General features: G+C 43.8%; 1 protein-coding gene across 4 annotated transcripts; it reads right to left on the bottom strand.

The window, feature by feature from the left end:
- Positions 1 to 1,309: 1,309 nt before the first annotated feature.
- Positions 1,310 to 21,978, bottom strand: ZC3HC1 (zinc finger C3HC-type containing 1). Of its 4 annotated transcripts, XM_085005461.1 has the most exons (11): positions 21,809 to 21,978; positions 19,383 to 19,494; positions 14,429 to 14,579; positions 13,026 to 13,604; positions 9,335 to 9,623; positions 7,992 to 8,410; positions 6,981 to 7,135; positions 5,703 to 5,943; positions 4,844 to 5,056; positions 4,075 to 4,281; positions 1,310 to 1,768 (listed from the first exon to the last, which is right to left on the bottom strand). In XM_085005461.1, exons 6-11 carry the CDS (start codon positions 8,232 to 8,234, stop codon positions 1,700 to 1,702), a joined length of 1,128 nt encoding a protein of 375 aa, XP_084861587.1. In that variant the 5' UTR covers positions 8,235 to 8,410; positions 9,335 to 9,623; positions 13,026 to 13,604; positions 14,429 to 14,579; positions 19,383 to 19,494; positions 21,809 to 21,978; the 3' UTR covers positions 1,310 to 1,699. The 4 variants fall into 4 exon arrangements, with proteins under 4 accessions (XP_084861587.1, XP_084861586.1, XP_084861585.1 ...); XM_085005460.1 differs by lacking the exon at positions 9,335 to 9,623 and having other exon boundaries at positions 7,992 to 8,119; positions 13,521 to 13,604; positions 19,383 to 20,367; positions 20,838 to 21,978; XM_085005459.1 differs by lacking the exon at positions 9,335 to 9,623 and having other exon boundaries at positions 7,992 to 8,119; positions 13,521 to 13,604; positions 19,383 to 20,339; positions 21,073 to 21,978.
- Positions 21,979 to 24,139: the final 2,161 nt, after the last annotated feature.

Below are 24,139 nucleotides of genomic sequence, written 5' to 3'. Positions count from 1 at the left end.
GATATCCACACTATTTTCCCTTTAAAAAAATCAGGATTGAAAAATGAGAAATTTTAGGAGTTCCCATCATGGCCCAGCAGTTAAGAAACCTAATATCCATGAGGACACACGTTCGATCCCTGGCCTTGCTCAGTGGGTTAAGGATCTGGCATTGGCGTGAGCTGTGGTGTAGGTCACAGATGTAGCTTGGATCCCACACTGCTGTGGCTGTGGGGTAGGCTGGCAGCTGTAGATCCATTAGACCCCCTAGCCTTGGAACCTCCATATGCCACAGGTGCGGCCCTAAAAATCAAAAAAGAAAAAAAAAAAAAAAAAAACCAACAAATTTTAAACATGGCATTCATGAAAAAAGGGACTATCCTTTAGACTAAAGGTTTATGAACCCATGATCTTGAACTGGATCCTGTTTTGGACAAATCAAATGGAAGGAAGATTTCTGGAAAAATTAGGAATTTTGAATATGGATTGTGTATTAGATAATATTACAGATTATTAATTTCTGTTGGGTGTAGTATGTAGGAAAAAAGTTCTGTTTTTTAGAGATATAAAGTTTAGCATGGGTAGAATATTATGTGTATTACATTCTTTAAAATACTTTGGTATAAAGAGTTGAATTATAAAAACAAGCAAGCACAGTTATTAAAAATAAAACTATGACATTTTGGAGAATAATTACCTTCTTTCATGGTCACTTTCTCAGTGAGGAGCCTATTTAGATGGGGCAGGTCAGGGTCAACTTCTCCACTACAGAGACCAATGCTCTCCACCAGCAGTAAAAGAGCCTGGGGACCCCCCGCTCAGGGGAGCCATGCATTAGAAGCCTCATGGAAGGAGTGCCTGTTATGGCTCAGCGGGTTAAAAACCTGAAATGGTGCCCGTGAAGATGCAGGTTCAATCCCTGACCTCGCTCAATGGGTTAAGGATTTGGTGTTGCTACAAGCACTTCCACTTGCTGCAGGTACAGCCCTAAAAAGAAAAAAAAAAAAAAAAAAAGGCACACAGAGAAGGGGTCTCCTCCAAAGGGCCTTCCTCCCCTTGCTATAGTCTGTTACTATTATTATCAAAGTAAAGAGAGAGAGTAAAGAGAGAGAGTTATCAGCTTACCATTCACCATAAAACATCAGATCTCCTGGTGACATAATGCATTGTCTTGCCTCTGGTTTAGAAACACAAATAAATGCTGCTAAGCTTTGCAGTCAATCTGAAAAACTAAAATTCTGACTTTATTTACTGCTCCACTGCAGTTTTCTCTGTCTCAGCTTCCTTTATATCAGCCCATTAGGCAAGGAGGAAAACAGCTCTCCGGGTGTAAGAATCTTAACAAATATTTTATTAGCTCATAATGACATATTCTTGGGATAGAAGTCCTCAAAGCAATGCTGTCACTAAAGACACTAAAAATGCTCAGGTCCTGGGTCCTCTGTCGAATTTTATAAGGAGCCCTGGGTCCTCTGTCGTTTCGTAACCACACACTCTTCTAACAGGGTCACTGTAGCTCTCCCTGCCCACGTCCTCGCAGGCACAGGGGTTCCCCTCGGTCAGATGCCGTTGGTGACACTCATGCCTTTGCCAAGCCAGAGGTTCCTTATGATTAAACCAGAATGGAGAAACACTTAACATCAGGTGCTCAAGGGGGAACTCAGGCTTTATTTTTCAAAGCCACTCATTCCACTTCTCCGCAGGAAGGGCTGGAATATCTTCAGGATGAGCATAAAGACTCCCACTGCCGGAATATTCGGAATACCTTCCTGGACTTCTCAGACAGACTCTATAGGTAGAAAAGCTCATTATTAGAAAATAAGTTCTTTTTCAGAGATAAAGGACGGGTAATAGCTTTAAGGTGTGGTCTAAATTTCTCCCCAAATGGTCTAAACATGTTTAGGAGTGAGCAAAGGCTAATTTTATATTGTGCTATACACAATAAACACGTAATGCCAGACGAAGAATCCAGACGCCCGAGTCTACTGTTAGACGACTGCCAACACACTTCGAGCCTCTAAACACGCTTCTGCCCCCTGCAAGCATCTGTACGTGTCCTAATCTTTGTACAGGAGGATGACACTTCTGACCCACCAGCAGGGCAGCACCTATTTCACACTGACTTCTCATCTGTTTTGCTGAATTGGCTCCATTCATTATTTATTGTGAACAAGGACTCACGTTTACACAATGCTGAGCTAATCTAAGGTACAGAATGAAACCAAGTTAAACCACCTTAAAGAGTTGAAACTATGACCTTGGCTTTCTCAGCTTCATGTTTTAGCCAGCAGAGCTAATAATAGGAAGAATCTCACTGCCACTTGATCATGGCTGTGAAGCGATCTGAGATTCTGAGAAACGGTGTTACAGGCAGACAAAACAATTCGCTGAAAGATAAAAGTTCTCTCTGAGTCACGGTGAAGAGCCCAGACATATCTCTCAAGATAAGCCATACGTTCCCTCCACTTTCACCGTTTTCTTAACTTCTTTGTGGCTGAATGTCTCAGTAAAGTTCCCGGAGGGAAAAGGTTGAAGTCTTACTTGGACTGAGAACGATTTAGTTACAACAGTGACAAAACTGAAAGAAATTTAAGCTGAGAAACCATATAAGCTCTATTCTAACCTCAAGATCCTTTACCACAGCACCTTGTCAGGCTTTGTATTCCCCACTCACAGCAGCTGTGGGGACTCTTAAAAGACAGGTTGCCAAAAAGGATCTTTGGAAGTTCCCATCATGGCTCAGTGGCTGACGTAACCCGACTAGTATCCACGAGGACACAGGTTTGATCCCCAGCCTTGCTCAGTGGGTTAAGGATCCGGGGTTGCCGTGAGCTGTGGTGTAGGTTGCAGATGTGGCTTGGATCCGGCATTGCTGTGGCTATGGCATAGGCCAGCGGCTCCAGCTCCGATTCAACCCCTAGCCTTGGAACTTCTATATGCTGTGGGTGGGGCCCCAAAAGACAAAAAAAAGAATCTTTTAAAGTGCTGGCAGATTACGAGGCCAGCTTTCCTCACTACCAAAAAAAAATTTTTTTTAAAGCCCTGTGGGCTTTCTGGCCAGCATAATGGTGACATTAGGAGTCAATTAAAACTGTACAATTTCAGTTAGGAGCTAGCAAGAGAAAAGTCACGGGCAGAGACAGATCTAAACTCTCTAATTTGAAAGGTGGGCCAAACATTTGCCTTCAGATAGCTTTATGTATCTTCAAGTTTTTAAATTGGAAAAATGCATCTTTTGAAGGGGGGGCAAAAAACTTGAAAAACGTTCATCTGCACATTGACTAAAGGTATGACTGTACATTCTTGGGCTCTTAGCATCTATAGCTCCCTCTAGTGGAATCCTGTGACCCTACACAAACATCTCATACCCTTCTCATAAACATCTGCTGGCAAGTATTATTTCACGTTGTCCTTGGAGGGAACAGAGGTCAGAAATGATTATATTTATACCAGGCAGGTTACATGGCAAACTTGGGAATGAGCCAGCAAGGGAAAGAGAATGCAGTTTTCATGAGTCCTTAGTGCCCACCCTCCCCTCACTGCCATTCTTTCCACAGAGCAGACCCTTGGGTCGTTTTCTCAGCTGTCATGGGTACCCAGGTTTTCTCAGGGTACCCAGCAGCAGTCATCACTGTGATGGCTGGTTGAGGGTCCGAGCACAAGCCTAGGGCCACGGAACCCAGCAAAGTAACACCGTGAGGAATGAAATCGTAATGGTGGTAGCCAAGCACGTGCTCCAGACAACGAAGTTCACCGGCCAGGCGTCAAGTGCAAGTGAGAGCAACTCAGATGGAAAGAGCAGCTGTTCTGCCCACGAGGCTGGAGCAGCTGCCTAGTCCTCTTTTTGTGCTCCTGTACCCCTTTTCTGCTTTGAGTCGTTTGAGTTAAGATGACAAAGAATTTATCAGAAATTGGTGGAATGCCATATGGGAAATGGCAGCAAGACTGAACCAGGCCCCTGCCTGTTCTTTTAGGATGAGTCTACCTCGACGAATGAAAGCTGTGGGCAGATAGGGTGCTAATTATAGGACCAGCCTCTGCTCCTCACCCCATAAACAGCCAGTGCTGCACAGGATCAGCAACGGCTTATCTTACCATGGAGTCGGTTTCAGCGGGCTGGTTAGACTGTTTGTGGGCCAAGAGGCTGTTCAGCACTGCCCTCCAGCCCGGCTCTGCAGGGGTGCTGGCATCCACCTCAGCTCCACCACTCTCCTTGCTTTCTTTGCCAAGTGTGATGTTCACCCAAGGGCACCAGTCTCTGTGCTGAGAGGTGGGATCGAAGAAGCCTCGGGGAGACGCGTCCTGAGGGGGGAAGAGAAACTGTGTTGATGACGGGCAGATACGACGTCAACTCAGGGAGGCTCTGCTATTAGCTGTCAAGTCTAGAATCTCAGAACTCCCACATTTCTCATTTTATGTTCTCCGTTAAATCAGCTTTAAATGTTATTTCCCTCTCAGTATTTTCAAATTCTTTCCCTCCCTTCGGGGTAAACCTATACCGTATCAGGTCTGTCCCCCTTCCTCACTGCCGTCCCATGGGCCCGACACATTTATTATACCCTCAGAATTCATCTCAGAGAAACAAATGGCAAAGCCTTTCATTTTTTTCCTCTCTGGTCACTGTCCCCCTTTTTTTTTTTGGCTGTGCCTGCAGCATTTGGAAGTTCCCAGGTCAGGGATCAAACCCGAGCCCCAGGAGTGACAATACCAAATCCTAACCACTAGGCCACCTGGGAACTCCCCCCAACTGTCCCATCCGTAAACTTATTCCCATTGCCTCCTCAGAACCACAGGACTGGCTCATGCCCGCTTCTCCTGGCGTGCGACTGTGCTCAGGGACCTCTACACACGCAGGCGCACACACCGAGCTGCTGGAGGAGCAGAGGCGAGCTCGTTTGGCTCTCCTAAGAGGACTAGATGGCACTTCCAGGCCAGCAGTGTCTCCTGTGCCCATGCTTCGGGTCACTGGGCGGGTTCTGGTGGTGGGGCTAGCGGCCTCAGGCTCAGGACGGTCAATAGGACTGGAAGAGTCCCAGCTCCGAGTTCGGGTGACAATGGGACCTGGGCTCCTTTCAGCCTGAAGAAGGAGAAGGGAGGTGATGGAATTAATGAAATATTTCTAGAAGCATGTGAAAGTTAATTTTTTTTTTTTTTTGGCCGCTCTTGCAGCATATGGAAGTTCCTGGGCCAGGGATGGAACCCGTGCCAGAGCAGCGACCCAAGCTGCTACAGTGACAACACTGGATCCTTAACCTGCTCCACAAGAGAACCCCAAAAGATGATATTTTATAAACTATAAGAATTTACTTTCTGGAGTTCCTGTCGTGGCGCAGTGGTTAACGAATCCGACTGGGAACCATGAGGTTGAGGGTTTGATTCCTGGCCTTGCTCAGTGAGTTAAGGATCCGGCGTGGCTGTGGCTATGGTGTAGGCAGGCAGCTGTAGCTCCGATTAGGCCCCTAGCCTGGGCACCTCCATATGCCATGGGTGTGGCCCTAAAAAGACAAAAAAAAAAAAAGAATACTAGATTTCTACACAAAATAATGAATTTGGCATCTCCACTGCAACTGGTGAATAAAACCACTCTGAAGTATTCTGATCCACGTAATTAGAAGTGAAGATTATCCTAAATTAACTAATCTAAGTTCATTCCCACCAATAACACTCTGGCAAGAGTGCTGTTTGTAAAAAGCCCACCCCGCACAAGCCAGCCACGTCTATACCTGCTCTGAGCCTGGGGAAAACGTGGCATCCTGGCTCCGAGTCATCATCCTCCGGGGAGACTCAGGCACCAGAGGGAAGCGCTCGGGCCGGCCCTCGGAGCCGGGGACAGGGGAGCTGGTCAGCCCGAAGGAGGCATCCAGGTCGGCCAGGGATTCCATCTGCTGGAAGCCCCAGAGCCCCACCTTCCTCATGCACTGTGAACATGTTATCAGGGAGAGCTGCACGGGCTCCAGAGCAGAACTGGGCAGGAACAGAAAAGAAAGGGCGTTTTTGCAGAGGGTCACATTTCCAAGGGCCTAAGCACAATGGTCGGCGAGTGTGCGTAACCTCAGCGAGCAGATCTCTGTAACGGCCGGTGGACGGGGAACCACCTCCGCCAGGGCCCCTGTCCTCTGATCTCAGGACCCAACTTCATCACCTCTCACATATTTCCTCTGGAAAGACCCAGGCCTCTTAGTGTGTGCTCTATGGCCAGACTGTTTTAAAGGTGTGCTTTCGAAATTTCTCCTGTCCCTTTTAAAAGTTTTTTCCTTGTAAATGAAAAATACTCCTTAAGCTACCACAGAAAGCATATTTAGAGTAAATCCAAATCGGTCTGACAGTCTTCTGTCTCAGAAGACTCTGTGCCAAAGTGAGCAGCTGGAATGGAAACACCGGCTTGGGGCCAAGAAGAGTCCAGCTGGTGTTTCCTTGGGTAGTTTTTATCAATTAAACTGGTTTTTCCTTTTTAAAACTAATAAGGAGCTTCACCACTTATAGGAACACAAATTCCCAGCTGGGAAGTGATAGTCCAGGTGTGTTCAAGAATTCCTGAGTTGTGGGAGTTCCTGTCGTGGCTCAGTGGTTAGTGAACCTGACTAGCATCCATGAGGACAAAGGTTCAATCCCTGGCCTTGCTCAGTGGGTTAAAGATCCATCATTGCCATGAGCTGTGGTGTAAGCTGCAGGTGCAGCTTGGATCCTGAGTTGCTGTGGATGTGGTGCAGACAGGTAGCTACAGCTCTGATTCAACCCCCAGCCTGGGAACCTCCATATGCCACGAGTGCAGCCCTTAAAAAAAAAAGGACCAAAAAGACCCAAAAAAAAAAAAAAAAGAATTCCTGAGTTCTAATTCTCATTGTTACTAATTCTTATTGTCCCCCCTCCACCCCCTTAGCTTTTCTTTTTTACTGTTTTTCTCACAGGAAACACCATGTGATCGCCACATACTATGAGTGACTGACATATATGGGGAAAGAATGTCGTCGCAGTTCATGTTCCCAGGCAAGCTCACTAACCTACACGCCCAGCCACACACGGAAAGAATACAGGCAGTGACGTGGACTTGGATGTCAGAGCCTAATTTGATTGCAGTTTTTCTCTCATCAGTTCGATGATCAAGTTCATCTTCAAGCAGGTGCAGGAGAAGAGTGATCTTGTCTTCTGTCAAGCACTACAAAGGAACCAAGATGAAAGACTTAAAGTTTCAACCACCATAAAAAGAGGTGACAGATAACGATGTACCCAGATGGTACAAAGCAAAAATCATGAAAAAAACCGACAAACATGAAGGCAATTCTCTTTATTGGAGAAGACTGACTTCTAGTACAGGCTAAGGTCATCACACACAAGCTTGGTGAACTGCCCTGGGTCGGCTGATTGAGAAATGGAGCAGTTTTCCTAGAACTACCACATCTTCACACTAACTTTAAAACCTGTAAACTTCAAACCCAAATAATGACAACGGACTACTGTTTATTTCTTGGTCTGACAATGAATTTACTTTTTATTTATTTTTTTGTGGTCTTTTTAGGGCCACACCTGCAGCATATGGAGGTTCCCAGGCTAGGGGTTGAATCGGAGCTACAGCTGCCAGCCTACACCACAGCCACAGCCACAGCCACGCCAGATCTGAGCTGCACCTGTGACCTACACCACAGCTCACAGCAAGGCCAGATCCTTAACCCACTGAGTGAGGCCAGGCATAGAACCTGCATCCTCATGGATACTAGTCTGCTACCACTGAGCCACGAGGACGGGAACTCCTGAATTTACTTTTGACACAGCAAAAGAGCTTATTACAGCCTTTATTTCTGTTCTAAGAATAATAAAGAACTATGACAGGGTGAAAAAAATTTGCTTTGGCTCAGGGACAGGGGGACATTTATAACAGGAATCAGACGTTAACAGTTTGGTGCTAAAATCTATAGTAGCCTCTCATCTTAAAAAAGGCACCCTCTTGTCATTAAAATAAATGCATCATGCTGGTGAAAACTGAAGGCTAGTGCATGCTAGACAGGACAACTCACCATAGTTTTTAAGTCCTCTGGCCTCAGGGAAGGAAGCTGGAGGTCCAAGTGACAAAGGCTTTGAAAACGATCTAAGAATTCACTAACAAGAACACCAGGCTCATCCAAAGGCAACATCCCAAATCGATCTGCGCAAAAAGTAAACTGGGAGATTACGTGGGTGCAAATCGTAAAAATTAAAAGCATGTATAGAACAAAAGAAATGCAAAATTGATAAGATGATGACATTGAGAGATTCCTCATTTTTTTGATAGGGCTGTGATGATACTTTTGTGATTACATTTAAAAAGCAGTCTCAGGAACAGTTTCTCAGGAGCAGTCAGGTCTAAGCTGAATTTTTTTTTCTGGTCTTTTTTTTGCCATTTCTTAGGCCGCTCCCATGGCATATGGAGGTTCCCAGGCTAGGGGTCTAATCGGAGCTGTAGCTGCCAGCCTACACCAAAGCCACAGCAACGTGGGATCCAAGCCATGTCTGCAACCTACGCCACAGCTCACAGCAACGCTGGATCCTTAACCCACTGAGCAAGGCCAGGGATCGAACCCGCAATCTCATGGTTCCTAGTCGGATTCGTTAACCACTGAGCCACGATGGGAACTCCTAAGCTGAATCTGAAAAATTAACAACAGTGTGTAAAAGTAAAGCCCTAAATGGAGTTCCCTGGCAGCTGGGGGGGTGGAGGGAGAAATAAATCCCTCTGATGGCACATCTGGGGAATTCTAAATAGTTTCACAGGGTTAGAACACAGTACTCCTGTGGGGAGACTTGGCAAAGATAAGGTTAAAATACAGAGACAGGAGTTCCTATCATGGCGCAGTGGTTAACGAACCCGAGTAGGAACCATGAGGTTTCAGGTTCAATCCCTGGCCTCACTCAGTGGGTTAACGATCTGGCCTTGCCGTGAGCTGTGGTGTAGGTTGCAGACGCGGCTTGGATCTGGCATTGCTGTGGCTGTGATGTAGACCGATGGCTACAGCTCCAATTAGACCCCTGGCCTGGGAACTTCCATATGCCACAGGAGCAGCTCTAATAAAGGCAGAAAGACACACACACACACACACACACAAAAAAAAAAAAAGTTAAAAATAAGGAGTTCCAATACCAGCATTTTTAGCAACATGGCTGAACCTAGAAATTATCATGCTAAGTGAGGTCAGCCATACAATGAGACACCAACATCAAATGCTTTCACTGACATGTGGAACTGAAAAAGGACAGACTGAACTTCTTTGCAGAATAGATGCTGACTCACAGACATTGAAAAACTTATGGTCTCCAGAGGAGACAGTTTGGGGCGTGGGGGAATGTGCTTGAGTTGTGGGATGGAAATCCTGTGAAATTGGACTGTTATGATCATTATACAACTACAGATGTAATAAATTCATTTGAGTAATAAAAAAAAGTGGGAAAAAATAAATAAATAAATCAGGAGTTCCCATCGTGGTGCAGTGGAAACGAATCCAACTAGGAACAATGAGGTTACAGGTTCAATCCCTGGCCTCACTCAATGGGTTAAGGATCTGGCATTGCCATGAGTTGTGGTGTAGGTCGAAGATTCGGCTCAGATCTGGCATTGCTGTGGCTCTGGCATAGGTCAGCGGCTACAGCTCCAATTGGACCCCTAGCCTGGGAACCTCCATGTGCCACAGGTGCTGCCCTAAAAGCATAAAAGACAAAAAAAAAGTTAAAAATAAAAGAGATACTTTCTATATTCAAGGGCTATAAAATACTCTTTAAGAGTTTATCAGGAGTTCCCGTCGTGGCACAGTGGTTAACGAATCTGACTAGGAACCATAAGGTTGCAGGTTCGATCCCTGGCCTTGCTCAGTAGGTTAAAGGATCTGGCGTTGCCATGAGCTGTGGTGTAGGTTGCAGACGCGGCTCGGATCCTACATTGCTGTGGCTCTGGTGTAGGCTGGTGGCTACAGTTCCGATTCGACCCCTAGCCTGGGAACCTCCATATGCTGCGGGAGAGGCCCTAGATAAAGCAAAAACAAAAACAAACAAAAACAAAAAACAAAACAAAACAAACAAACAAAAGAGTTTATCAAATTATTTACAGTTGTTGCAGGTAATCAAATGTGTCAACATACACATCATTGGAAGTTTCCTGGTAGCTCAGTGGCTTAATGATTTGACCTTGTCACTGCTGTGGCGTGGGTTTGATCCCTGGCCTGGGAACTTCTACATGCCAGAGGCATGGCCGAGAAAAACAAACAACAAAAAACACCTGTCATTGATTTTTTTTTAAAAGATTCAATTGTTTTACTAGAAAAGTCAGGTTATAAAAAACTAAAATTAATGAGAAAGTTGTGGACTTTAAGAAATCAAGTTAGGACTGGAGGTCCCATTGTGGCTCAGTGGTTAACGAATCTGACTAGGAACCAAGGTTGTAGGTTTGATCCCTGGCCTTGCTCAGTGGGTTAAGGATCCAATGTTGCCATGAGCTGTGGTGTAGATCGAAGACAGGGCTTGGATCTAGCGTTGCTGTGGTTCTGGCATAGGCTGGCAGCAACAGCTCTGATTAGACCCCTAACCTGGGAACCTGGGTATGCCACAGGAGTGGCCCTAGGAAAAAAAAGACAAAAAGACAAAAAAAAAAAAAAAAAGAAAGAAAGAAAGAAAGAAATCAAGTTAGGATTAACAATAAAAAGAAAACTTGTTCTGATGACCAGTGGCTCTAGTTTAATAAAACTTGGGAGAAGAAACCAAATTCCAACACCTTTCCGATCATCTTCTAATGCAGGGTTTGGTCTGACTGTTACAACCCTAAGAAAGCACCAGAGAATACCTATGACAGTAAAAGAGTGAACAGAGAAGAAATTAAGCCCATCAGGAAAAACATCTTTTTTTTTTCTTTTTTCTTCTTTTTAGGGCTGTACCTATAGTATATGGAAGTTCCCAGGCCAGGCGTCGAATCGGAGCTGCAGCTGATGGCCTACATCACAGCCACAGCTCCATATCCAAGCCCCGTCAGTGACCTACACTATAGCTTGCAGCAATGCTGGATCCTTAACCCACTGAGTGATACCAGGGATCAAACCTGCATCCGCGTGGATACTAGTCAGGTTCTTAACCTGCTGAGTCACAATGGGAACTCCAGGAAAATGTCTTAAGTTTTAATTGTATATTTTACAATTAATGCATATGTATATTTTGCCTACTTTAAAGCATTTGATATGCTCAAAAGAATCAGTCCTGAAAAATTAGCAACTGTAGTTTAAAATGTGTACAGGGATTTAATTTAGTTTGTAATTATTGGTAAATGTTAGAAAAAAATTACCTTCACAATTTCACTAGGTATGTTTAATAAATTCAAGCATTAAGTATTTATACTTGTGGGTGTTCCTTTCTCCACACAAGTCTCTTGAATGTTAAAAAATCAAATCGAGGGATGATATAATTTGGTCATATTTGAAATCTATCTAGGAGGTAGAATGGACAGGACCAGCTGGTGGTGACAAGGAAGGCATCAAAGGTTCTGGCTAAGACAACTGGACGGGGAGGTCAGTACCATGAACCAAGATGGAAACAACATAAGATGTGAACAGGAGTTCCCACTGCAGCACAACTGGATCGCCAGCACCTCTGCAGCCCTGGGACACAGGTTCGATCCCTGGACAGGCACAGTGGGGTTAAGGGTCAGCACTGCCACAGCAGCAGTGTAGATCACAACTGCAGCATAGGTCACAACTGCAGTGTAGGTCAAGTTGCAACTCAGATCTGATCCCTGGCCCAGGAACTTCATGTGCAGCAGAGCAGCCAAAAAAGGAAAAAAGTGAATAAAGTTTAAAGTATTAGATGAAGAAAGTATTAGAAGTAATTAGAAGTACTTAAGTATTAGATTAAATATTTAAGTATTATGAGAAATCAGTTTTGTATAACATAGTTTGAGTTCCAGGCACCTGGAAGATACTAAGTGGAAATGTTTTGAAAGTAGTTGAAAATATAAGTTCAAAAGCGAGGTCTCAAGAGAAGTCAGAAACCTGTAAGTCGGTGCTAGCTGAAATTATGAATGGGATCAAGAAAATATACTGTACAACATGTGAAATATAGCCAATGTTTTACAGTAACTGTAAATGGAAAGTAACCTTTAAAAACTGCATAAAAATTTTAAATGCAAAAAAAAGTAAAATGTATAGTAGCAAGAGTTGGGAACCACCGACAGAGGCCTGGGCAGACAAAGAATCTATCTCCGCCCTCAGTGCACCAGACAGAAATAGTCAAATCCTCTCAGGACTGAGTTATGTTATACTCTACGGCAAGACAGCCAGGCCACCAGCAGGAAAGCCTTGTGATGCAGCCATTTTCACTTTAAAAATAATTTCTTAATAATTCCTTTTCTATCACCTCCTCATTTATCAGTTTATGGCACTCTATGGTCACTTTCAATCTAATCTTTCCTCTCAGTAGTCATTCCTGGAATATTCCTGGGCATCAGTGACCCTGGAATTAGCCTGAGCTGCCCTACTGAAATAAAAAACATACCTGTATGGCACTGATTTCTGGTCAAGCATGAAATACATGGGTTAATAGTGCTGCTTTGTAACCATGAGTCCAGAGAGTTTTGCACATGGTCTTGGTGAGCCCCCAGAGGGCTCTGCTATTGAGGTTGGTTATTCAGCAAAAATACGCCTTTGGGACCAGCAAATTATAAACAAATCCCACTTCAGACTACACGTTGGAATCCCTTGTTCTGAAGTGTCTTGTGAACACATGAGTGGTTCCTGATTCAAGAGTGAGGGTGTGCTGCCACATTCCTTACATAGTAAGGAAAGAAGGGCCTTTCCAGACCCGCTGCCATGCGGCAGTCTTTGGTTGTGATGATACCCTTCCTTCAATATTACTGACAAATATCATGTGGCTTTACTGTAATAAACTGTGGATTTCTAGTCACTCTCGCGTGGGGTCCTATAGGTCTCCTTTATGTTATTTATTTTGTGGCTGCACCTGTGGCACATGGAGGTTCCAGGGCCAGGGATCCAAGCCACTGCAGTGACAATGTGGGATCCTTAACCCACTGCACACAAGAGAACTCCCCTGTGAGTCATTAGTGCCATTACTGTGCCAGGAAGCCTGGGTAGAATGTGGGGTGGTTTACTCTGGTAGGAAAAGCAGAGTATGAAATCAGATACAACCATGGTTATGGCTCCTCACTAGTTGGTTTTAAGAGTCCTTCTTGAAAAGGGCAAGTAGAAAGGAAGGAAAAGAAACTTCAAAGACTAGATTTTCACAAAGAAATGCAGGAGTTCCTGTCATGGCTCAGCAGTAATGACTAGTATACATCAGGACACAGGTTCAACCCCTGATCTTGCTCAGTGGGTTAAGGACCTGGCATTGCCATGGTCACAGACATAGCTGGGATCCTGTGTGGCTGTGGCTATAGTGTAGGCTGGTAGCTGTAGCTTTGATCTGAACCCTAGCCTGGCAACTTCCAGCGCAGCCCTAAAAAAAAAAAAAAAAAAGAGAGAGAAAGAGAGAAATTTGATGACCAAGAAGAAATGGGAAATGGAAATCTTGGAAGTAAGTACCTGGAGAGGGGCTGTCTGGCCAGAAACAGAACTTCTCATGGGCAGTACACAAGGCTTTCTTCAGCTCAGCACATCGTTCCTTATCTGAAAACCATATAAGAAGCAATACCTTAAAAAACACTGGACAGATTCAAAAGTCAAGGGCCAAGAGCCTTTTAGAGTACAGGTAGAACTAAAAATAAAAATAACTAAGAGAGGAGTTCCCGTCGTGGCACAGTGGTTAACGAATCTGACTAGGAACCATGAGGTTGCAGGTTCGATTCCTGGCCCTGCTCAGTGGGTTAAGGATCCGACGTGGCTGTAAGCTGTGGTGTGGGTCACAGACGCGGCTCGGATCGCGCGTTGCATGGCTCTGGCTTAGGCCAGTGGCTACAGCTCCGATTAGACCCCTAGCCTGGGAACCTCCATATGCGGAGGGAGCGGCCCAAGAAATGGCAAAAAGGTGAAAAGACAAAACAAAACAAAAAAACAACAAAAAAATTAATAGAATTTTTAAAGATATGAAATTAGCAACTCTATCATCTTAATATTTTTGACAAAACAAGTTCTAAATCAAGATTCTGAGATCAATTACAAAGGAGATAACATATATCTTATGAGGCAGGGCATTTCCAAGTGTAAGCCTTCATAAAAGTCCTGTCTCTTAACCTAAGCATAAACTTTGGAACCATAAAATAAACATACTGCTGTTAGTTTCCCAGACAACATAAAAGTAGGTTCACTCTAAAGTGGCTGAGCTTTTTAAAAAAGGGCAATGACTGAAGCTAATCATTAAGGTGAAGACAATCACAAATTCAATGTTATAAATAAGAAGTTCACATTCAAACACAAGTCACTGGTCTTTTCGGAAAACTAGTATAGATACCTTTTGAATATGGAGAAAAATGTAATTTGTACTTTATACTTACATCTGTCAAAATCAAAAGCTGGTTGTAAAGTGGCACAGAGAAAAGCTTGACAGCTGGAGCACTTCAGCATATCACATTCAACTGTGACCCAGCCGTATTTCGCACAGACCAGTGGAGAGAGCTCAGGGGGCTTACCTGCCCATTTCAAAGAGTATTCGTGTTAAGAAAAACAACACTGCAAGTACATTAAAATGAACAAGTCCTAAATCAAAACTTTAAGTCACTCTTCATGAATATAGGAATAAGCACATTAAATTAAGAGGGAGAGCAGGGAGTTCCTGTTGTGGCTCAGCGGATTACAAACCCAATTAGTACCCATGAGGATGCAGATTCAATTCCTGGCCCCGCTCATTGGGTTAAGGATCTGGTATTGCTGTGAGCTGTGGTGCAGGTCGAAGACATGGCTTGGATCCTTCGTTGTTGTCGCTGTGGTGTAGGTTGGCAGCTGGAGCTCCGATTTGACCCCAGCCCAGGAACTTCCATATGCCGCAGATGAGGCCCTAAAAAGAAAAAAAAAAACGCAATAAGAAGCCAAGAAGCCCTATGTATTTTATATATTTAAAATTTTGGGGGGGAACCATGAGGTTGTGGGTTCAATCCCTGGCCTTGCTCAGTTGGGTTAAGGATCTGGCATTGCTGTGAGCTGTGGTGTAGGTCGCAGGTGCGGCTCAGACCCCACATTGCTATGGCTCTGGTGTAGGCTGGAGGCTACAGCTCCAATTCGACCCCTAGACTGGGAACCTCCATGTGCCACGGGTACGGCCCTAAAAGGACAAAAAAAAAAAAAAAAAAGTTTGTTTTTTTTGTTTTTTTTTTTGGCTGCGCCTTCAGCATGCAAAAATTCCTGGACCAGGAATTGAACCATGCCACAGCAATGACAATGCCAGATCCTTAACCCGCTAAGCCTCCAGGGAACTCCTAAAATGCCTATTTTTAGGACAGAGTATAGAAGCCATTCACCTCTGCTTGATGTGAAATACTAGGGATCTGAAAACACCAGTAAAAGCACTGGGATAGGCTTGTGCAATAAGAGATGGTGAAGGTTAAACAAGCAGAAATATTTTATCCTTCATCTATGCTCTCCTATCTCCTATTTTACTGACTTTATCCTTCAGAAGGTAAAATTACCTTCTGAAGAATGGTCAGTAAAATTAATAATATCTATTATTCCTCCCTGCCCCACATGGGTTACATACTTTTTGTGTATGTGTGAACACATGTGCATAGATGGTATGTGTTTTATTTTTTAATTTCTACTTTTTTTTTTTAGGGCTGTACCCGCAGCATATGGAAGTTCCCATGCTAGAGGTCGAATCAGAGCTACAGCTGCCAGCCTACGCCAGAGCCTAAGCAACACAGGATCCAAGCCACATCTGAGACCTACACCACAGTTCAAGGCAACGCTGGGTCCCTGACCCACTGAGCGAGGCCAGGGATCAAACCTGCATCCTCATGGATACTAGTCAGATTCACTTCTGCTGAGCCACAATGGGAACACCAGTATATGTGTTTTAAATAGGCTAAGAACATTAAGAGTGGCTATAAGATTATGTGCCTGAGAAAATGTCCTGGAACATTTATTGATCTTTAATATTCAATACTCAGCTTTTTCTATTTTATCTATAGAATTCCTGTTTTATAGAGCACAGGAAAAAGAAAAGATAAACCATGAAAGATGCAGGAAAGTTCTATATTTTTAAACAAGATATGGGAATTTGAAAATATTCCATTAAGAGCAAAGGGAGGACAGAAGACTAAAAACAGAACCTAAGTATAAATGTTAAAGGAGCTGGGATTGTGTAGAGTGAAAGTAACAGAATTAATTAACTAGCTTAAGTTAAATAACTATCACATCCAAAGTGGAGATCAATTTATTTCCAATGGGAACAAAAAAGAACAAAAGGAAATGATTTAAATTTTTTCTTTAAAAAAAAAAAAAATGGGAGTTCCCATTGTGACTCAGTGGTTAACGAATCCGACTAGGAACCATGAGGTTTTAGGTTCGATCCCCGGCCTTGCTCAGTGGGTTAAGGATCCCGCGCTGCTGTGAGCGGTGGTGTGTCTGGTGTAGATTGCAGACGCGGCTTGGATCTGGTGTTGCTGTGGCTCTGGCGTAGGGTGGTGGCTATGGTTCCGATTGGACCTCTAGCCTGGGAACCTCCATATGTCGTGGGAACGGCCCAAGAAATGGCCGTTTTTCTTTTTTAGTCTTTTGTTTTTTTAGGGCCGCACCTGTGCAGCATATGGAGGTTCCCAGGTTAGGAGTTGAAGTGGAGCTGCTGCCGCCGCCCTACCAGAGCCATACAATGCCAGATCTGAGCTGCGCCTGTGACCTACACCACAGTTCACAGCAATGCCAGATCCTTAACCCACTGATCAAGGCCAGGGATGGAACCCACAACCTCATGGTTTCCGCTGCACCATAACGGGAACTCCAATTTTAAATATATCAATATCAGGAATTAATCCAAGGAAAAGCACTAGAAGAAGCTTAAAATACCTTCCCCCTCTGAGTAATTCAGTTCTAAAGCCATTAGGTGGTAAGGCAGAGGCTGAGCCAGGCGGTTGGGGGGTGACAATTCAGCACAGGGTGTCAAAACTCAAGTTGGGGGGAAAAGAAAAGCTCAAGTTGGGTAAAGAGGGAATCCACGTGGGGGGGCCACCTTGGGGTGCTGGAGCCAAGTGGGGTGTAAAGAGCATCTACATGGGGCTCCCACTCACCAAAGTGGGGTGTAAAGAGCATCTACATGGGGCTCCCACTCACCAAATCAGGGACAAGTGAAATCTCAAAATATGTAATGATAATAATGGGTTATAAACCTCTGAATAAAAGGAAACACCATGAGCCCATGTGGCCACAAATAAATAACAAAGTTTGATGAGGAATATGATATACACATAGTTTCAAAGCACATCCCACAAAACAGTTTAATTACAAAGGAGGAAAGAATTACTTTACTGACAGATATTCCCTTAATCAACTAATCAAAATGATCATCCCTGGTAAAGGAATAGATTAAAATCCTATGCCACGTGACAGGATGCAATGAGAACAGAACACTGCTTCTGTGATACCCTGCATAACCCGAGTCTAATCACCAAGAAACACTGGACAAATGCAAACTGAGATATGCTCTACAAAACAAGCAGCCTATAATTTTCAAAAGTATTAAGGTTATGAAATTCAAGGAAAAACGGAGGATTCGAAAATGGATTCTTTTGCGATAAAGAACCTTAATAGGACAACTGATGAAATAATTATGGTCTGAGGGCTAGAAGGCAGTAATTTATTATGGGAATTACCCAATTTTGACGGTTTCACTGTGTTTATGTAAGAGAAAGTCCTTGTTTGTGGGAAATACTTGGGGTAATGGGGTATTACTTCGGCAACTTACTTTTAAGTACTTCAAAGGAAGTTCTTTATAACCTGTGCAACCCTTCTGTAAGTCTGTACTTGCTTTAAATTAAAAAACAACAACACTCTAGGAGTTCCCGTCGTGGCGCAGTGGTTAACGAATCCGACTAGGAACCATGAGGTTGCGGGTATGGTCCCTGCCCTTGCTCAGTGGGTTGACGATCCAGCGTTGCTGTGAGCTGTGGTGCAGGTTGCAGACGCGGCTCGGATCACGCATTGCTGTGGCTCTGGTGTAGGCTGGTGGCTACGGCTCCGATTAGACCCCTAGCCTGGGAATCTCCATATGCCGCGGGAGCGGCCCAAGAAATAGCAAAAAAAGACAAAAAAACAAAAACAAACAAAACACTCTAGCAAATAGAAGATGGCAAAAGTGATGTGACGTCAATCGAGGGTAGGTCACAAAAACAATCTAACTTCTATCTTGCTCTCTCTCACTTGCCCACCCTGACTGAAGCCCACTGCCATGTTGTGAACTGTCCCCGTGGCGTGGCGAGGGCCATGGAACAAGCAACATAAGGAGGTTTCCAGCCAAAAGCCAGTATAGAACTAAAACCCTCAATCTAATTGCCATTAGGAAATTAATCCTGCCAAAAACCACATGAGTGAGCTTTGAAAGTGGATCGTTTCCTAGCCTAGCCCTGAGGTGACTGCAGCCTGACAGAGACCCTGAACCAGAGAACTCAGCCATTCTGTGCCTAGATTCCTCAGCTACAGAAACTGTGAGGTAATAGGTGTTTGGGATTTTAAGCTGCCAAATGTTAGGGTAATTTCTTATGCAACCATGGACCCAGAGGAAAATCTTAATTAAAAGAGGAAGAAAGTGTAGTATTATCTCAGAAAACATTAGGTTTGCATGCCAAGAGCCTCACACTATAATCCTGGCTCTTGCTAGCAAGTTGATCCTGGGTAAGTCACATAACCCACCTGAAACTATTTCCTCTTCTATAAAATGAGAATAATAATATTTATTTTCATACATTTAAGATGAAGCTCGGTTGTGACAATATATGTGAAAACATACTACACATGAATGTCAGTTATTATTCCTTCTCTCAGGTTCTTAGTTTTTTCTTCTGTAAAAAAGAAAAGGTTTGATTTCAAATGTCCCTTTGAGGGATATCATTTTATTTTATTTATTTATTTTTTGGCTTTTTTAGGGCCACACCTGTGGCATATGGAAGTTCCCAGGCTAGGGGTCAAATTGGAGCTACAGCTGCTGGCCTACACCACAGCCACAGCAACACCAGATCCAAGCCACATCTGTGACCTACACCACAGCTCATGGCAGCGTTGGATCCTTAACCCACTGAGTGAAGCCAGGGATCAAACCCGCAACCTCATGGTTCCTAGTCAGATTCTTTAACCACTGTGCCACAACAGGAACTCCAAGGGATGACATTTTAGAACACTACTTTACCTTAAAAATTCCTTACCAAGTTTAATTCTAAGAATGAAAACATAAGAATATGTTATTATGCCTGAAAGAATAATTCCAGGAGCAGGCAGAAAGTGCAACTCACGTGAACCAAAAAAGGATATAGAAAATGTTTCCACTCTGCTAAAGAAGGCTTCTTTGCTTGTAGATTCCAACGGAGGTTCTTCTGCTTGGGGTGATCCATTAACTGGCTGGAATGTGGCAGATGTGTCCTTTCTAAAACAAAGTGGAAGAACTACTGGTAATCCTTTCAAGGCATCACTTTGCCTAACTATTTTGTATCTAGCTTCTCTGCACATCATATCATCAGTCACAGCACATTGGATTTTAGACTTTCTAAATACTATTAATCCTGTAATTTCTCTGCTTAGCATTTTCAATAGTTTCACAATACTTACAGGTAGAATGCAAATTCTTCAGTCTGGCGTTCAAATCTCTTTACAGTTTGGCTGTAACTAAGTTTCAAGCAATTTCTTCACCATGCTCCACTAATCCTATACTGATTAGCAAACTGTTCTACCTCATTCACTGTTCTCCAACAGCATTTTGCATAACTTTCATAAACACAAAATAAGACCCGAGTCTTCTATGCATAATACAATTTGAACCACCTTAGAAATGTAACTTAAGTAACAGCAGAAAACAACAGTTTGGATATTTCTACCTGGATTGATCCTTGATACCCACCCCTCCCCAAAAAGAATTTGAAAATTTAAACCAAAGTAAAGAGTTCTAGGTTATTTCATGAAAAAATTCAAGGAGGAAAAGCCCAGCAAAACAATTCTTTTATTTTCAGTGAAAGGCATTTCAACAGTGCCTGGGAAGGGTAGAGAGAGGAATTGCTAAAGACAAAAATAATTTTGATAAAAGTAGGGTTACACCAACTATTATAACTAGAAAGAAAGTAATTTATTTATTTATTTATTAATTTTTGTTTATTGTCTTTTTGCCATTTCTTGGGCCACTTCCACGGCAGGGGTCCAATCGGAACTGTAGCCGCCAGCCTACACCAGAGCCACAGCAACACAGGATCCGAGCCGTGTCTGCAATCTACACCACAGCTCACAGCAATGCCAGATCCTTAACCCACTGAGCAAGGCCAGGGATCAAAGCCGAAACCTCATGGTTCTTAGTTGGATTCGTTAACCACTGAGCCACGACGGGAACTCTTAGAAAGAAAGTAATTTACACTAAGAATCTTTCTGGGAGTCAGAGAGAGCCCGAGAGATGTGTGGTTCTTGGAAAAAAACTCAGAGGATCCATAAACTTGGATGGAAAAAAAAATGACATTTTAGTAATCTCTAACTGAAATGTAGCATTTCCTTCCATTATGAAGGAAGGTAGTTTTATTTTACTTTATTTTATTATTATTATTATTATTATTATTATTGTCTTTTTGCCATTTCTTGGGCTGCTCCCGAGGCATATGGAGGTTCCCAGGCTAGGGGTCGAATTGGAGCTATAGCCGCCAGCCTACACCAGAGCCACAGCAACACAGGATCAGAGCCGAGTCTGCAACCTACACCACAGCTCACGGCAATGCCGGATCCTTAACCCACTGAGCAAGGGCAGGGACTGAACCCGCAACCTCATTGTTCCTAGTTGGATTCATTAACCACTGAGCCATGACGGGAACTCCTGAATGAAGGTAATTTTAAAAAGCCATAGTAGGAGTTCCCGCTGTGGCACATTGGAAATGAATCTGACTGGTATCCATGAGGATGCCGGTTGGATCTCTGGCCTCACTCAGTGGGTTAAGGATCCAGTGTTGCCATGAGCTGTGGTGTGGGTCACAGACGTGGCTAGGATCTGGTCTTGATGTGGCTGTGGTGTAGGCCTGCAGCTGCAGCTCCAATTGGACCCCAAGCCTGGGAACCTCTATTTGCCGCGGATGTGGCCCTAAAATGACAAAAATAAAGTAAATCAGCAGAACCTGTAAATTTGTCACCAATGGAAATCATAGATATTTTGTCACATTATGTTTGTTGCACATGTTTTGAAATACTGTTTATGCTCATCACTATTTCAAAATTACGGTAGACAAAAGACCTATTACTAGACATTACTTAACTCTTGAATAATGAGGCATTTACTGCATCTTTTTTTCCTCTTTTACTACCTTGATAACTGTATTCCAACGTAATTGGTTTCTTCATAATCCTAAATAATTTACTTTATGCGTTTAAAAATTAAAAATAAAATTCTGAGACGGGGTTCATAAACTATACCAGGCTGCCAAAGGTGTCTGAGGCTTAAAACAGGTTAAGAAGCTAACATCAGTTAGCGGTCCTCTCCCCCCACCCCCCACTTGTCTTAGAGCAAAACCGCGCCCCAGGTGCAGAATCCAGTACTTCCCAAGTAGAAGATTAAAGCTAACTAAGCAAAGCAACCCCAGGGTCTTTAAGATACCAGGGCGAAGCCATCCCCCCCGCCCGAGTTACAGACCTAGGGTATTCCCCTCCCTGCCCAAGGTCCCCCAAACCCTCTCCAATCTGCCGTTGAGAGACCCAGGGTGGACTCGCGGACTCACGCTTCGGCGCTTCCCTCTTCTGGGGCAATCCCCTCATCTATCAGCTGCCGAACTTTTTGGGGAGTCCCTTCTGGGGAGCGAACAATTGCACTCCAATTTTTTTCGACCCCCGCGGCAAACGCTGGCCCCTCACTGGGCGCCGCCATCTTGGTCCGTTGCCGAGTTGTTTCCCGCGGGTGTGAAGGCTCAGGAACTTCCGTTCTGGGTGGTTAAGATCCTCCCTTCCAGGCTGCCGCCCACGCGTTTGCCCAAGGGACTTGCCTTGTCTGATCGCGGGGCGCAGCTTTACTTGGCCATTTTAGACCGGAGATAAACCCTTATTTTAAAATGAGGTTAGCCATCACAAGAGGACTGTGATGAAACACCAAGATTAGTCGTTTCCTTTATGCAGGAGCATATTTGGGTTGATAAGAGTTTTTGGGTTTTTTTAAGTCTTTGTTTTATTTACTTTTTCAGGGCCCCACTTGCGGCAAATGGAGGTGCCCAGTCTGGTGTCCGATTGGAGCTGCAGCTGCTGGCCTACACCCCCAGCCACAGCAACGCCACATCTTAGCCGAATCTTCAACCTATACCACAGTTCACGGCAAAGCTGGGTCATTAACCCACTGAGGGAGGTCAGGGATCAAACCTGTGTCCTGGATAAGGGGTTTTAGAGCACTGTCTCTCCGAGTCCAGCAAGGGTGATGGGCCCAATTTAGTCTTAATTAACTCAAGGCCCTCCTAAGTTTATCTTTTTGTATATGAGGAAATGGCAACTGTAACTTTAGTAAAGAATTTAGAATCCTTCTTAGAAACTGCGTTGTGGATGGGCTCAGAAGTCGCTGGCATTTGATGTTATTGAACACTCTCTCCCCGCTTTGTCCAAAAAATATTTATTGAGGGTGTCCTACTGATGATGCCCTCGGCCCTGGCAATGACAGCAGTGAAAAAAGAAAATGTAGTTCTTAGGGGAGTTGGAAAAAGTTTTCCTAAGTTTTGAGGTTATAAGTGCACTGAATAAGTACCAAGGATATAAAAGAAGGACCTAATTCAGTCTGCAGATTCTCCTGAGCGTATCAGTGCTGAAGTTAAAATAGATGAGATTGTGGGAAAGAGATCTGCCCAGACTCTTCCAACATCCAGACAATATAATCATATAATCAACAGGAAAAGAAGACTGATGTGACTGAGCAATAGGCAAAGATGGAAGTGGGACCACCCCCGACCCTTCCAGCTCACTCTCTGTGTGCTTCCAACTCCAGTAATATTCCCACCCGCAGCGCCTTCAACCTATTCATCTCAGCCTTTCCATTGTTCTCTCATAATTCCACTGTGCTCCATATTTCTTCTGTCCTTAGCCAGCTTCAGTTCATTGCCAATCATCATCATTCCTTTGCAAACTTTGAATATGGACTGAGAATTATTTAGTATTAAAGACATATTAGTTTTGTTATATGTTATTGGCATTGTGATTATGTTTTTGTTTTAATTTTTTGCCCGTGCCTTCAGCACATGAAAGCTCCTGGGCCAGGGGTGGAACCCAGGCCATAGCAGCAACTGAAGCCAGTACAGAATCCTTAACCTGTTGCTGATCCCTAACAAGAGAGCTCTGTGGTTTCAGTTTGGAAAAGTCCTTACTTATATGAGATACATTTTGATGTATAGGTGAACTACTATGATGTCTGGGATTTGCTTTAAAATTCTGAAGAAAAAGAAAATGTGAGGAGGAAATAGATGAAAAAAGATCGCGAAGTGTTTTCAATTATTGGTGTTAAATTATAGACTCGTAGGGGTTTATTACAGTCTTCTTTCTACTATTATGTTTGACAATCTCATAATAAAAAACAAAGTAAATAAGCTAAAAATAACACATTCTCTTAAATGTACCCTCAATTTTTTTTCTTTCTTTCTTGCTTTTTTTTTAGGGCAACACCTAAGGCATATAGAAGTTCCCAGACTAAGGGTTGAATCGGAGCTGCAGTTGCCAGTCTACACCACAGTCACAACAATGCAGGATCTGAGCTTGGTCTGAGACCTACACCACAGCTCATGGCAAGACCGGATCCTTAACCCACTGAGCGAGGCCAGGGATCAAACCCACATCTTCATGGATACTAGTTGGGTTCCTTTCCCAATGAGCCACAAGGGGAACTCCTTTGAACCTTCCTTCCTTTGTAGAACTCACATGGCAAAACCTCAATCGCAATTGAGTTTACTGATCCACCACGATGCTCCTACACCCTGTCAGGTGAATATGGTTAAAGAAAAATGAAGGACGTGTTGATTTGTCTCTCTGTGGTTGGCCTCAGGTGGGTCCTTAATTCTGCCCAGTAATCATATCACATTTCCCTA

This window comes from Sus scrofa, chromosome 18 (genome assembly GCF_054392235.1).
Source record: "Sus scrofa isolate SSC_HxYL_T2T_F1_AM1 chromosome 18, Sscrofa_HxYL_maternal_Yorkshire_Landrace_v2.0, whole genome shotgun sequence".
In the NCBI taxonomy this organism is placed as follows: Eukaryota; Metazoa; Chordata; class Mammalia; order Artiodactyla; family Suidae; genus Sus; species Sus scrofa.
Note: the sequence above shows the minus strand (reverse complement) of the source record. Positions and strands in the feature narration are given on the sequence as shown.

What these genes read in the sequence shown, in the direction of transcription:
- ZC3HC1 (XM_085005460.1), bottom strand. Translation starts at nt 19,652, where the DNA reads ATGCTAAGCAGAGAAATTACAGGATTAATAGTATTTAGAAAGTCTAAA. An exon ending in CAGAGGACTTAAAAACTATG is followed by an intron (nt 7,136 to 7,991) that starts GTGAGTTGTCCT and finishes GTTCCTTTGTAG; the next exon opens with TGCTTGACAGAAGACAAGAT. An exon ending in CCGCTGAAACCGACTCCATG is followed by an intron (nt 1,769 to 4,074) that starts GTAAGATAAGCC and finishes TTCTACCTATAG; the next exon opens with AGTCTGTCTGAGAAGTCCAG.